We start from the raw sequence: 14762 nt of genomic DNA, 5'->3' as shown, positions 1-14762 counted from the left end.
TTAACGAAAATTCCTTTTAGTGTGTAGACGCCATAACTGAGAATCTATCCCGAATACAAATGCAAATTTGCAATTACTCAATAAAACTTTATTGATCCATAAAATATATAATTTCATCTGCACGATCTGTACGTATTCTTAATTTTTTCGCCTTAAAAAAAAGTGAAAAACCTGGATTAAGTCAAATGATGTAGGAAAAGAAATTGCATAATTAGAAAGGACAAATTATTGTTGAGAAAAAGCTAAACTATTGAAATATTGTTATATACATGAAGAACGTAACGTCTAAGTAAATTATCACTAAAAAGTATATTTCAAATTTTTTTCTTTCTCCTTTTTTATATATACAACATTTATAATGATGACAAATATGTGGTTCCCCTCAGCTGAAAACCAACACCCTTCGAGCGAAAAAAGACCAAATGAAAAATTTCTAATTTGTACTACAAATAAAAAATAAATCCAAAACATTTAAATAACAATTGAGATGAAAGACACAAAAATTATCAACAGTATATTGTTTTTCTTTTCTAAATTATTAGGTTATTTGTTTTTATTATAAGCTATTCTATTTATTGTGTGAAAAATTGATATTTTTGCATTTATTCTCTTTTAGTTATTTCTCTCTTTTGAAATTTTATCTGCAATTTATGGAAATATCTTATATAAAATAATATATTTATACTGACTTAAAAACGATAGTTAAGATGAATATGTAACAAATTGAATTACAATAAAAAAAATCCTTTCTCCTGACTGAAATTCCTTAAAATAATCTCTACATTACTTCTGCAATAAAATTCTTAATTAATTTATCCTACAGAGTTCTTTTTCGTCTCATTGCTGCTTTATATCTCATGATTTTTTTTCCTTTTTTTATATATATATAAGACTGCTACAATTATTTCTCACTCTATTCAATATTTATTTTCTTTGTAGAAATAAAACTTGTTCCATATTATTCTATTTCATTATCAATGCAAAATTTTGAAAGAACAAAAACTTCTCTAAAGGCCTCTACACATTGGGAGCAATTTTTGTCAAAAATTGTATTTTTGACAGAATTTTGACGTTTCTGCTTACAGCACTGCAGCCAATTTCCTTCAAAAAAGCAATTTTTGACGAAAATTGTTCTCAATGTGTAGACACATTAAGTGGGATTTTTCACTATTTTCTCCAAAAAAAAATTATAAAAAGAAGATATCTCTTTCTCTTTTGTTTTGTTAAATACAAAGAACTACAAATAGTTTATATATTCATTTTGCAAATATATCTTTTTTTTAATATAAATTTAAATTAACTTGCAGTGTATGGGAGAATCCTCTGAGATTTTTTGCCTCCTTTTGCCAAATTTCATTAAAATCCCCCTTCAATTCTCACGATTTTCAGAGAAAACTGAAGACTCTCACGTATTTTGTTTGTTGTTCAATTGCCCAAAACATGGACATCATCCTGTTCCTTTTCACGCTGACGCACCGCAACAGCCGTCTCCACCAACAGGTACAGACATTTAAATTTGTCTTTATTGCGCCGTAACAGATTGATTGATGCTGCAAATGTTAGCATTCAATTTGATCACAAAAAACATCGAGAAATTCCCCCCCGCAACCATTCACTCTCGTCCTACTGTCTACAGTTACCTTTTGTCACGTGATTTGCTCCACCACCAATTTGGGCAGCACTCGATGTATTGTTGTTGATCGAGGAATTTGAATCAGAATTCTGCTGCAGCACCGGAGACGGATGAGCTGGCATTACCTGGACACGCGACAAGCCGACAGGAACTATCGAAAGAAGCAAAAAAAACAAAATGTGAATCATGCTAATGTATTGAATTTCTTTAAAAAAAAGTGCTCACCTGTTGGTGTTGATGAGGTCAGAGGATGTGGCAATTGCGGCAAATGTGCCAAATGTGGATGTGATGAACTCCAGTATCCGGTTACAGGGGTAGTTTCAATCTCCTCAGTACTGCAAGAAAATTTAGTTCTTTAGAAACTTTTCATTTTTTTTTTGAGTCAACTGTCACCTGCTTATTGCCTTTCACATTTAAATCGTTTTTTTCATTATTTACAAAATTTATAAGATATAGGGCAAGTGTGCCAAAATTCGGCTGGCTTCTAATTTCGGCCACTTTGAGTGTAATTTCGGCCATGGATATAAATTAATTAAAATTATGTATGTTATCTTCGAATAGTCAATGAATTCATTTTGCTTTTAAATATTTATTCATTTCAGGATGTACAATAGAGTCCCGCTATAGGCCATCGCTCTATAGTCCACAATTTATCGAGCGCTGATTTCAAAACACTGATTTAAAGTTATAGGTTATATTTTTTAGTTCGCGACATGAAATGTTGTCATAATTATTTTAACCCTCTAACGGGTAAGACCGCCTCCAGGCGGTCATTCTATAAATCGCATTTACTGCGATAATATTACTCATTTGAAGTTGAAATATCTAGTGTCCTCAGTTATAGTCTTACTAACTTATTTTCTAAAGCTGAACTCATTTTGACCTTTCGTTTGCTTACAATCTTCAGTTTTGTGTGACAGGTCAGAGAAAAAACAACAAAAAGTCGTTCCGCGACATTTTTCGTTTTCAAGTGCAAAAAAGATTGTTTTAAAGTAATCTAACTGTAGAAAGAATCTTATTTCCTGAAAGATATGTTATTCTAGTTTGTATATTTCAACTGATAAATGTGAATAAACTAAAAGTAAGAGTTTTAGAAGAAAAAAAGGAAGACCGTCTGTGGGCGGTCTTATCCGTTTAAGGGTAAAATTTTCAAAAATTATCGATTTTTTTATTTGTTTGTTTTGGTTGTTCTGGTAAAATATATTAATCATGGAAAACAATTGAGATTACACGAAGGCTGTCCAGAATGAGTAAAATGGTCGATTTCTTCGAATTAAGCGAAATTGATAAAGAAGCAGACTTCAACAGTGACGATGAGTTCCCTAATTCGTCCTTTAATGCTCCAGATCATGAAATAAAACCCGAAGATGATCAATGTATTTCAAAGGACCTTCAAATTATACAAGAAGATGACGTTTTCATAGCTAATCTGTGACCTATTCGGTAAAAATCAGTCTTATTGAACCACCTTGAGCTTCATTAACGTCTAATTATAAAAATTATAAACGTTTTTTCCTAAAAATTATCATTTCTTAGATAATCATACAACATTCATCCATAAAAAACGTTTAAAATTAATTTATTTTACTATTTGTTCACTATTTTTCAATAAAAATATTTCAGTCTGTTTATGCCTCAAACCGATATGACCGCCTCCAGGCGGTCTTAACCTTTTATCACCTGGCGCCCAAACGGAAAGAGATAATAAAGAATGGATGGTATTTTTGAGTTCAGTGGACCATTAATTACAGACAAAATTATTTAACTACTTTTTTTGGATATTAAAGAAAACACCATTAGAGGGTTAAGATTTTGGACATTTTTCGATCAATGAGGACATTGTAGAAAGACATCGTGAAATACTAGATCTCCTTCTAACATTGAAAGTCCATGAAACCACCAAACGCTATTAATTAAAAAGAAAATTTTACAATCTCCTAAGGTTGTTATTAGCTAAGCCCTATTGTAAAAATCTGACTGAAATTTTAGTACGTTATAGCATCACTTTATATCTACATAAAAAAAAACATAAATGTCTTGGACACTCCCGGCCGAAGCTCTAAGAAATCAAAGATGAAAAATTGAACGGCCTAGGGTAACTGTACCTAATTTAGACCAGATTGCTATTTCGACCACTTCTTTTGTTTCTCAAATTTCCATGAATTTTTAGTTTTTTAGTTAGAGGAGGTTCCTACGACGGAGTTTTGGTCCCATATGTGAGGAGGGACGATTCCGAAGCCTATACAACGATGAGGTGTAGGAGCGCTACCGAGAGGTAACTGTCGTCAATCAAATGCGTCTCAATAGGCTCCGATGGGCTGGCCATCTGGTTCGCAAGGATGAGGACGACCCAGTCTGGAAAGTCTTTAGGGGCAGACTCTATGCTACGAGGAGGCGAGGCCGACCCAGCCTCAGATGGACCGACGGCGTGGACCAGGACGCCAGCTCATAGGGGTGCGGAATTGGAGAACAGTGGCTCGTAACAGGTTCGAGTGGCGACGGGTCCTGAGTCAGGACAAGACCAGTAACTGGTTGTAGCGCCGGATAAGTAAGTAAGTAGTACTTTAGAGATTGCGCAATGCAAAAAAACAAAAATGTCGCTGCTACGAACGAGATGATGTGATAAAAAAAAATTTGGAAGATATCCTAAAGGACAAGGAACTATGAGAAATAAGGTGGCTGAAATATTACCCAAAGCTATGTCTATACTTTTATTCATTTTAAATATATTAAGGATAATTTTAGAGAAACCAAAGATGATAAACTGTCTATAAGGTTCCAAAAAACACTATTTTAAAAGAAGTAACAAAAAAATCAATTCCAACTATGCCGAAATTTGGTACAGTTACCCTATTCATGTAGAAAAAATAATAATGGATGTTCCGAACTCCCCTTGCGGGAAGGCCTAGTTCCTCTACGGAACGTTGTGTCACCATTATTATTATTATTAAATTCTGCATTTTGCATAATGCATAATCTAAAATTATTTAATAGCCAATACGGATAAAGGTCGCTTCAAATTAAATTAGTCCAAGATATATAGATTTTTGAACTAGTTTAAATTCGTATGGACTAAAAGACTTAGTGAAAGTTAATTTAGAAAGCTGATTTTGGGCATTCCGTAAAGCCTAAATAGTTTACGACTACTTTTTTTTTAAAGATATTATTAGAGTTGCATTCTTCATAGCTCACTCTTTGTCAAGGGGGTGAGTCTCTGGAATGAGCTGCCCAGAGAAGAGGCAGTGGCTCATTCGATCCTTTCTGTCGTCTTGAATTTTTTTTTATCTATTGTCTTGTATATTTGTTTTTTTTTTTCTTTTAATTCTCTGTTTAACTTGTACTTTCTGAACTTGGTTGGCTCGGACGGCTTATACAACCTGCGAAAGAGCTTTCCACCGTTTGATCTGGAATTTGGTCACCAACGCTAAGACGGCGATGGACGCTAACTGTTTCCTCAATTGCTTAAACCGTCTCTGTGTTTTCAAGAGATTTAAATATCAATAGCACGCATTGTCATTGTAAAATAATAAATAAATAAATAAAAATATGAATAATGCCAACGCACAATAATTTGTTTTGTAAACATATTTTTGACATTTCAGTGAGAATGAATGAAATCTAGATCTAGTCATCTCACTCACTCTCATACGAATTTTCGAAAATATGTTTACAAACAAAAGTTATTGTGCACTGGTCATAACTGATTGTAAAATATTATGTAAATGTTTCGCAACTGTCCTGCTAATGTATAATACAAACACCTTTAGCACATTAATCAATTAAGAAAGTATTTGCAGCTGGTGTAAGCTACGAAACAGACATCGCTTTTTGCGTGAAATGCTGATACAAAAGAAATGCAGATACGACAGCGGTCGATGCAACCGACAATTTTGGACATCAATATTTTCATTCTCTTATAATTTCACTTACATTTCTTCACCATCTTTATCCGTGTACCGCATTACTTCCTGCCAATTGTTCTGGTCCTCCTCTTCGGGCGAGCAAGATTCATAGTCATTTCCACTCTCATCCTCTGACCTACAAAATAATCACAGCAATCCAATCAACCAATGATTTCCGCACAAACACTTTCAAACTCACTTGTAGATGATATTATCATCATAATCAATATCCCTCTCCACTTTAACCATGCCACCAGCAGTGGTCTGGACAAATTGATGTCCTAGAGCTGTGAGAACTGTGGCCACTCCCTCGTGAACTTCCTCTTCGCCCTCTACTTCTTCCGTGGCGCCCACAATCACCTCATTCTCGATCGTGTCACCGGTGATGGTTTGCGGTGACATTAGCTGGACACTATTGTGCATATTGATATTGGCCAACTTCTTGCCCCGCCTTGAGATGGTATAGTGCAGTGGATCATTGCCCTCACGACGTATCATTTCAGGCAAAATTCGACGACGTGCATTGATGAACCAATTGCAAACTTGCAATACCGTCAGATTTGCTTCTTGTGACAGTGTCAGCTTCTCCGTATCACTCGGATAGGCATTGTATCGATGTTCATAGAGCCAGCGTTTGAGAATCTTCACAGAGTGTTTGGGCAAGTTCCCACGTCGTTTTCGTACAGCTGAATTGTCCAGATTAACACCGCTTGTGTGGAAAACTTCCGAGGAAAGAATTGTTAGTTAAAAATTTATATTTATGTCTCTTGACTACATTGACCTTATCAAGAATTTACCCACCTAGTTCTTCACCATCCTTCTCATGTTTTATGTGATGCCTCATGTGATCCTGATCATTTTCAGATTCATCTGTCTCTGTGCCTGAGTGGAAGCGATCCTTCGCTGCAATAATTCAATTTATGAACATAAGTATTTTGAAGCAATTTGCATTCATCTATTTTTTTTTTCAATTTAAAAAGTGATGGATTGATTGACACTTTGACAAGTTCTCTCTCCTTCAATTTTATGTCACATTCTCAGCAAAAGGGTTTATGTTTTTTTCCTGGAGATATTTTGTTTTAAAATCTTAAACAAAAATAACTTTGCGTTGATTTAAAATATTGTCAAAAAGAAATTAAAAATCTTAATATTTTTATTGAAATTTGTTGTATTTCTAAATGATTCTTTTTTTTTGAGTAGGATAAGTAGGCAATGGAAAATATTTAAATATCGTTAGTTAAATCAGCACTTGTCGTAACTTCCTTTTGACAACTTTTCAGGAGACGAAATTTTCAGCTCAGCTTTATTTTTCTTGAAAATGACCCCCGAATGTGATACTTTTGAGTCAAAATAATAAAAGTGACACTAATAAACTGTAAGATAAATCGTGAAAATCCCCTATAAAATGATTTAAAAGCTAAGATATAAGAATATAGGGGAAGAGCTCATAATTTTGACCAGTTTCTTATTTTGGACACTGTGAGGATAAAATTGGACACTAAAAATAAATTGATTAAAATTATAGATTTTTATTCCAATATTTGATGAATAATGAATTCTATCTAAATATTTGTTCTTTTTGGAAGATTTTAACACTAAATACGTTAAATTTTGAATATGATTTGAGTTGAAAGTGCTTTGTTGAAAATTCAGTGTGAGCAATTGCTTACGAGAAATATGACAGAACCTTGTTTACTTCAGTCTTATTTAGCTGCGATGAAGTACTAACAATGTTTCTACGCTTTTTTGGTAAAATTGGTTCATGAAATGAAAAACAATGGACATCCTGTTGAGGCGAATTAGCTGTCCAAATTTACAGCCATGTTGTCCAAATTTATAACCAATTTGTCCAAAATAAGAGTCAAATTCACCTCTACATATCAATTCATTTTTAAACGTATTAAAACTAATTTTAGTAAAAATAAGACGATAAATAGCTTGACAAGTTTCTAAACAAACCTTCCGTAAAGAGAGTAACAAGAAGAGCCAATTATTATTGAAAATATCGCACTTCAAACTTGGAACATCGATGCTTATAAGTAGACTGTCCAAAATTATGAGCCCTTACTCTACATCTGAAGAAACACAATAAGATTTTATCGTAACTTCCATCTTTTACAAAGCCGTAACTTGAATATGTGGCGATTTTGGAAGTTACGATAAATTTCACCTGCACAACATTACAATGTATTTGATCAACTAGAGAAGAATATTGTGAACTTTTTGTTTAATATCAATTGCATTTATGTTTCAGAGGAAGTGGTAGAGGAGAATATATTAAAAAAGGGAAATTTAACAAAACAAAAATTAAATTCAGTTCATTTTTTCGTCTTTTATTGGTTTCAGTTCATCTTGAATTTTTTGTTACTGCTCTTCTTATGGAATAAAATCCGAAATGTTTTTTAAATGCTCTTTTCCATACGGAGCTTAACTCCAAAACACATTTTTCCAATTGCACCTAAAACTGGTTTGATGGTGTTGCAGAAAAGGTTGCAGTCTTTCTTTTCCTTTCTGACGTATTCCACACATTTATCCCTTGACGGTTTTCTCAAATTCTGTGATCATGAATTAGGCTTTCCTATTTTCTTCCGGACGGATAATTTGATATCTGAAATATATAAATCAAGAAAATGCAAAATTTTAGTTTATGAGCAATATGAATTTCTTACCGTCCCAGACATCTCCGTTTTCTGCCTCCTTCTTATTACTTTGTGGCCATAAATATGTTCTAACCCATGTCCAGGTTCATTTGGAGGCTCTGGACCAACTTCAATAATGATAGAAAAGTCAGGTTCAGGAACATAAAGTCCTCCGTATACGCCTCCTCCACTTTTGGCATCATTAAGATCGTCCGGATCTCCAGGTCTCTTACAGGAGTGTTCAAAGATTGTTCTGTAACCTCTGATGGAAAATTAATAAGGTCCAATCGCTTCCCTAAATGATCCCGGAGATTCCAGAGGTCTGGATCATCTTTCAATTTGAAAGGAGACTCAAAAATTTTGGAATACATAACCTCAATTACCACTTTACACTGAAAAACATTAAAATGTGTTTTTTTTATGTTACACAATGAATTTTTTCAAGTTTAATAATAACTCTTTCACTCACTAATTACCTTTTGATTATGAATTATCACAATTTTTCACGATTATATAGTTTCCTGTTCAACCACGTCGCGTCGCTAGTATTATTTAGAGATCAATAACAGAGAGGCATTTACATCGCACTATGCTCTCTCATAATAAATGTCCAAAATTAGTATTTTTAATAAAATTGCAAAAAATATTTTTAAAAAATCTAGGATTAAATTTGAATCTTTAAAAAGCATTTATAATTATTTTCTTGAGATGAATTACAATATAGCTTCAAATTTCAAGTAATTTCTCTGAGCATAAGAAGTTACGATAAATGTTGAAAATCGAATGCATATTTTTGTGATAGTTACGAGAAATGCTGAAAAATTTTATCAAATTCAATCTAGTTACGATAATTTTTATTTAAAATAATTTGTAATTTAGGTTTAGAAGTTTTTTTCTCAAGTTAATTTAATAAACAAAATTACGTAGATTCCAAAAATGTATATATCACAAAATCGCAAAAATGAAGTTATGACAAATGTTGATTTAACTGACGATATGTAGGATATGTATCGCAAAATTTAAATTGAGAAACCCCTTGTTTTTATGCCATTCTCTTCCCATCAAAACCTTCACATTCGCCATCTTGAAATGTCTATTTTCTGTCACTCAACTTCCCAAACAAAAACCCAACATTTTTCCCTCTCATCCGTCTCTTCCAGAAAAATAAATACATTCCCAGCCATTGATGTTTGTTTGCTGAGGAAATTCTACTAGCACTATGTTCATGAGGTATCTGGAAAAGTCTCTATTTGCACATAGTCCTCTGCAGTCACGCCAACCCATCACAATCACAAAATGTAATTAATGTAGAAAATATGTTCATAAGAATATTACCTTCCTTTGCAAGAAGTTGTGTTTGAATTCTAGCTTCATGTACCATATCCCTGATATCCCTACGAGTTGTATTTTCATAAAGGGAATTCATCTTTTCACCGAGATTGTACGACAAAGCAGGTGGTAGCATGTCATAGAGATCCAGAGACCTCCCAAAAAAATGTTTCCCCACAACAAAAACACCACCAACCACTCTCACCCTAAAGTTCTGTACTATATTTATGATACTTTTAGTTGTGACTAAAATAACATGGCCGCGTATCTTCCTCCCCAAGTCCGGGAGTTGATTTTCAGCGACGGAAGCCCGAAAGAAACTATGGTGCTGAGGTGGAAAATGCACATTGATTTTTCACCACAAATACCACAGTGTTTACACGTCGCCTGCACAAAATTAAACTTTCAAATGCTAGTACAATATTTTATAAACTAATTTATATTACAATTTACTATGGAAATTAGTTAAAATATGTTTAAAATTCAGTTAATATTTTCTCACGATCTCGGCACCCTGACAGCAAATGTCCCACTGACAGGCCAAATGGCAGCACGGCAACGCGGTAAAAAAATTACAAAATGGCTCTTCCCCTTCCAAAAAAAAGCACAATATATATTTATTACTTTTAATCTTAAATTCTTTACTGATTTCATACCAAAATACCTACATTTAGTTCTTAAAATGAAATTCTACTATTTTGTGTCAAAATTTCCTAATTTTTATGCATTATGAATAAAAATTTCCATGGAGAAAAAATCATTGAAAAATTGACAACATAGCATACGTGTGACTTTTCTGATTGTGTGCGTGTGAGAGAGAGAGAGAATAAATGAACATAAATTACACGAGTAGAAAATTAAGCGTTTAACGAGGTAATTTATAAAAGCATATCGCACTGTGGAGATTTGAGTGGCATTTTGAGGAGTTTTCGATTAATATTAATCGTATCGAGACACTTTATTTCTATTACAATGTAATCTTTACAACGCTTTCGTGTTGGAATAATCTGCTGATCATCGCCCAGAAACGTTTTTCTCGTAGTGAGCGCCCACAAAGCTAGGGTAAGTGTATAAATAGCCGAGACAACAACTGAGCGATAACCATTTTTTTACACTTCGTGTCTCGGCTATGACATGACCCTTTTTTTCGTTATTATTGAGGAATTACCATTTTTTCGTTCCGAAACCTACTGGCGCTCCGGACATTTTTATTCGCGTCAATTGTATAAATGACCGTTTATTTTTAAATCATTAAACCGCCAAATCGTAGAGCCAAGTACATCGAAAATTGTTCATTGATAGAAAATTCTTCCAGGAATGATAAAATATGCTGAGTTTGCTATAAATTAAATCTTGATAATATCAAAATTGTTTACAATTTTCGTGATTCTAAAATTAACACACTGATTGATTTGATAACAATCATTAAACCCATTCAACCAGTATTTTAATTATTAATTTAATTATTTATATTTTTATTCCTTATTATCCTCAAATTAATATTTGCATTTTGCCAGGTAATAATTAAAAAAATATTCTTTTCTCTGTTTAATAAGCTTTAAAATATATTTAAAAAGGAGAATGGTCAAATCCAGTCCCGGAATCGCCACGAACGGGACCTATGTTATTGGATAGACATTAGTATAGATAACAACTTTTGTTCTGGGACCAATGTTCTAATCCATGGAGGAACAGTTCTAGAGCATAAAAACTATTTTTTAGACTGATGAAGAAAGATCAAAAGTATATGGGCGCTGGTTCATCTTCATACAAAGATTAGAGTAGACGCATTTTGAAGATATTGATATAAGATTGAGAAAAATGCCGGGACCCAGGACGATAAACGCTTGGAGTTCTTGTAAAAAAGGCCTTTATCCTTCCGAAAAATCGTCGGTTTGACTACGAATTATACAAGAACTGCTTAAGTGATCTTGATGAAATTCCGTATAGGGTCAGTGTATATTTTAAACTTTTTATTTATGCATACCAACGCCACCCTCCACCCTCCGTTCTGATAGCCCTCATACAAAATGGGGGCACTTTACCTTATAACTCCTTTCTGAGAGAAGGTAGAAAGCCGAAATTCAAGAAGGGAACAAAACTTATGGAAGACTTTTCAACCATGCATGTTAACCCCCTCCTCTATGACCCCTTCTGGTAATCCTATACAAAATGAGAGCATTTTGACCTCCTTTCTGAGAAGAAGTAGTTGGTTTGTAAAAGAATGAAAAAATGAATAACTAGTAACGTTAACAATAATTTTCTAGATTTTATATGCATTTATAGGCATCTAGTCGAATTACGGCTTTCTGCTTCCTCTTAGAAAGGAGTTTTAAAGTAAAATAGTCTTATTTTGTATGGAGGCTACCAGAAGAGATGATGGAGGAAGAGTTTGGTCAGTATGGTTAAAAAGTCTTCTTTAAGCCTTGTTCCCATGCTGTATTTCAACTTCCTATCTTTTCTCAGAAAGGAGTTATAAGGTGAAATGCTCTCATTTTGTATGAGGGCTACCAGAAAGGGGGACAGAGGAGGAGATATTATACATGGTTTAAAAGTCTTACCTAAGCTTTGTTCCCTTGTCGAATTTCAGCTTTCTACCTCCTCTTAGAAAGGAGTTATAAGGTAAAGTGCCCCCATTTTGTATGGGGGCTATCAGAATGGAGGGTGGGGGGAGGGGGTGATATGCATGGATAAAACTTTAAGTCATACAGTGACCCTATACCGAATTTTATCAAGATCACTTTAGCAGTTCTTGTGTAATTCGTTGTCAAAACAGCGATTTTTCGGAAGGATAAAGGCTATTTTAGAAGGACTCCCAGCGTTTATTGTCCTGGGTCCCGGCAATTTTTCAATCTTATATCAGTGCCTACAAAATGCACCTACTCTCGTTTGTGGCGATTCCGGGACCAGCGCCCATATAGTTTTGACCATTCTCCTTTCGAAGGGTAATATTAAAAATCTACGGGAATCGAAAAATCTCGTAGACATTTTTTAATAAGTTGAGAAACTCTTTTAAAATAAACAATAAAATAAATATAAATAATGAATAAAAGAAAATTTGCAGCCCCAATGTATTAGTTATGTACAGGGACATGAATTAAATAAATAAATAAATAATAGTAGTTTTTATTTTATAGGTATATTTTTAAATAATTCACAATATTTACTAATACTCATCAAATGATATTAAAAAGTAAATAAATAAGAATAAAAAATTAAAGAAAAACATGATTAAAAATTTGACGTTTTATGCGGATTATTGCTTAAATTTCAAGGAAGCAGTCTGATATTTTATATAAAACTTAACTTTCAATTAATTCCGGAGGTTAAAATCGACGCTAAGACAGCGTAAATTTAACAATTTTACAGAAGAATATTTTATAAAAGTATTTGAAAATTCATATTGGCATTTTATGTTTCTCTATGTTTTCGGTTGCTGACTTTTTATTTATTTATTAATGAAAACTTTTTTGCAACTTTTGAGGAGAGCGGTTTAAAGTTTTACAGCTAAGATTGAAATATTAATTTCACTGCCATTAGTATATTTTCAACTTCTGAAATTATTTTATCATATTTGAGCATCAAATATCCTCTGATAAATGCTATTTATAAATTCATATATTATTATAAATCACTATGACCTATGAGAAGAGATGATAAATAAATAATTGAATGAAATTTTTAAACTATTTACAGAAAAATTGTGGACAAAATTTTGATAATTTGTGACGAATGATTTCTAGTGTTTTTCTCATAACTTTTGCAGGAGAATTTAATCAATATAAATATTTTTCGAACTTAGATTTGAGGTTTCTGCATCTAATGATACCATCTTTTTATACTACTGTAAGTAGAAAGTAGACTTATATCGACTTCAAACTGGAGGTTTAGCCCAGTTCCCGAAGGCCTCAAAAATCTGAACAATTTTGTTGATTTTTTAAAAATCTAATTGATAATTCTCCCTTAACTCTTTCGCGTCTTTAGGGTAATGTCATGACTCAGGGAAAAAAGTTTTTTTGGGTATTTACATTAATTGAAATCTATCTGTTCGTGCACGACATCATAATAGAAGGATGTAAGATTCTTGGTTCATTTTCTCAAGACTCCAGTTAGATTTCAATTAATGTAAATAGCCAAAAAGAAACTTTTTTCCCCGGGTCATATATGACCCTAAAGACGCGAAAGAGTTAATATCTAAACCAAAACAACAATTTCCCCAAAAATCTTGCCTGATAAGGAATTAGAGGATTTAAGCCATATGGTTAAGCCTCAGGTCTGACGCCAGTATTACAATAATCTTGTTTGGAGCCAAAAATGTACCAAAATAAGTATTTATTTACGATGAATAAACTTTTCAATCGGCGTAAAAAATACGACGTGTAATTTAATAACTGAACAAAGCATACGTCGCATACGTCACAACTACGGCCATGCTGAAAACATTGGCTCGTCAGTCGCTTTTGAAAAATATGTCAAAATAATCAAAGAAAATACTATTTTCTGCAATCCCAAATGGCATTTAGAGCGCAAAGGAGCAAAGGAAAAATTATAATATGGAAGCATCTGTTGGGATTGGGGATATTAAATTTATTTTAGGGCATCAAAACAAGGTCTTTTGGGGAAATCACAGTCGGCTGCTTGCACGAATGTCATTTCAAAATGGCGACGTCAAAGCGTTCTATTTTTTTTTTCAAGAGAAAATACCACCAAGCTAATTCTGAATACCCGAGAATCTTATAAAATCAATATAAAGTACACTCAGAGTTAATGTCTATAAAATAGGTAGCAAATTATCTAGAAATAACAGCTAAGCTATGGGGCATTTGCCCTTCAAGTTTTTCCCAGAGAAATCTGTCAACTTGTCATTTAATTTTTGACACATTGATTTGGGGGGAAATTCTCAATTGTCGCCCAGACAATTGGATCAAAACACCTTTTCCGGACACAATAACTCTCAGCGGAAAGGAAAGATTGTCTTTTCCGGGGTCTAGTGAAGATAGAAAACCCTCAAATACTTACGCAATTTTATCGTAGGGGAATCCTCCACTAATTCCTCTACGATAATATTTTCTGTGTACTGCTCAATTTTGGCGGCTTTTTACACACAATCACACAAAAGAAACACTTTACAGACCCCAAACTATACTAATTTGGAGTTATTTAGGCTGAAAAACCCTTTGAAAGGCGATTTTTCGTTGGGGCGCGACGTCAAAATGTGACAAAAATGTCAGACTAAAATGCGCTGTCGAAAAAAAATTA

General features: G+C 33.4%; 1 protein-coding gene across 3 annotated transcripts; it reads right to left on the bottom strand.

Moving 5' to 3' along the window:
• Positions 1–66: 66 nt before the first annotated feature.
• LOC129801390 (homeobox protein PKNOX2-like) lies at positions 67–14752 on the bottom strand. 3 transcript variants are annotated; one of them, XM_055846356.1, is made up of 7 exons: positions 14523–14752; positions 6337–6438; positions 5735–6257; positions 5564–5671; positions 1859–1968; positions 1641–1784; positions 67–1550 (listed from the first exon to the last, which is right to left on the bottom strand). In XM_055846356.1, the coding sequence occupies exons 2-7, from the start codon at positions 6377–6379 to the stop codon at positions 1426–1428; spliced, it is 1053 nt and encodes a 350-aa protein (XP_055702331.1). In that variant the 5' UTR covers positions 6380–6438; positions 14523–14752; the 3' UTR covers positions 67–1425. The 3 variants fall into 3 exon arrangements, with proteins under 3 accessions (XP_055702331.1, XP_055702329.1, XP_055702330.1); XM_055846354.1 differs by lacking the exon at positions 14523–14752 and adding an exon at positions 9510–10052; XM_055846355.1 differs by lacking the exon at positions 14523–14752 and adding an exon at positions 9510–10052 and having other exon boundaries at positions 67–1520.
• Positions 14753–14762: the final 10 nt, after the last annotated feature.

This window comes from Phlebotomus papatasi, chromosome 2 (genome assembly GCF_024763615.1).
Source record: "Phlebotomus papatasi isolate M1 chromosome 2, Ppap_2.1, whole genome shotgun sequence".
NCBI classification, from domain to species: Eukaryota; Metazoa; Arthropoda; class Insecta; order Diptera; family Psychodidae; genus Phlebotomus; species Phlebotomus papatasi.
The sequence above is the reverse complement of the archived record's forward strand: the minus strand, read 5'-3'. Positions and strand labels throughout refer to the sequence as shown.

Bases quoted from the DNA above. Each gene is read 5' to 3' on its own strand.
- LOC129801390 (XM_055846354.1), bottom strand. From the start codon at position 9,639: ATGCTACCACCTGCTTTGTCGTACAATCTCGGTGAAAAGATGAATTCC. The intron at 1,785-1,858 runs GTGAGCACTTTT...TTCTTTCGATAG, and splicing joins GACCTCATCAACACCAACAG to TTCCTGTCGGCTTGTCGCGT. The intron at 1,551-1,640 runs GTAACTGTAGAC...TAACATTTGCAG, and splicing joins AGCAAATCACGTGACAAAAG to CATCAATCAATCTGTTACGG.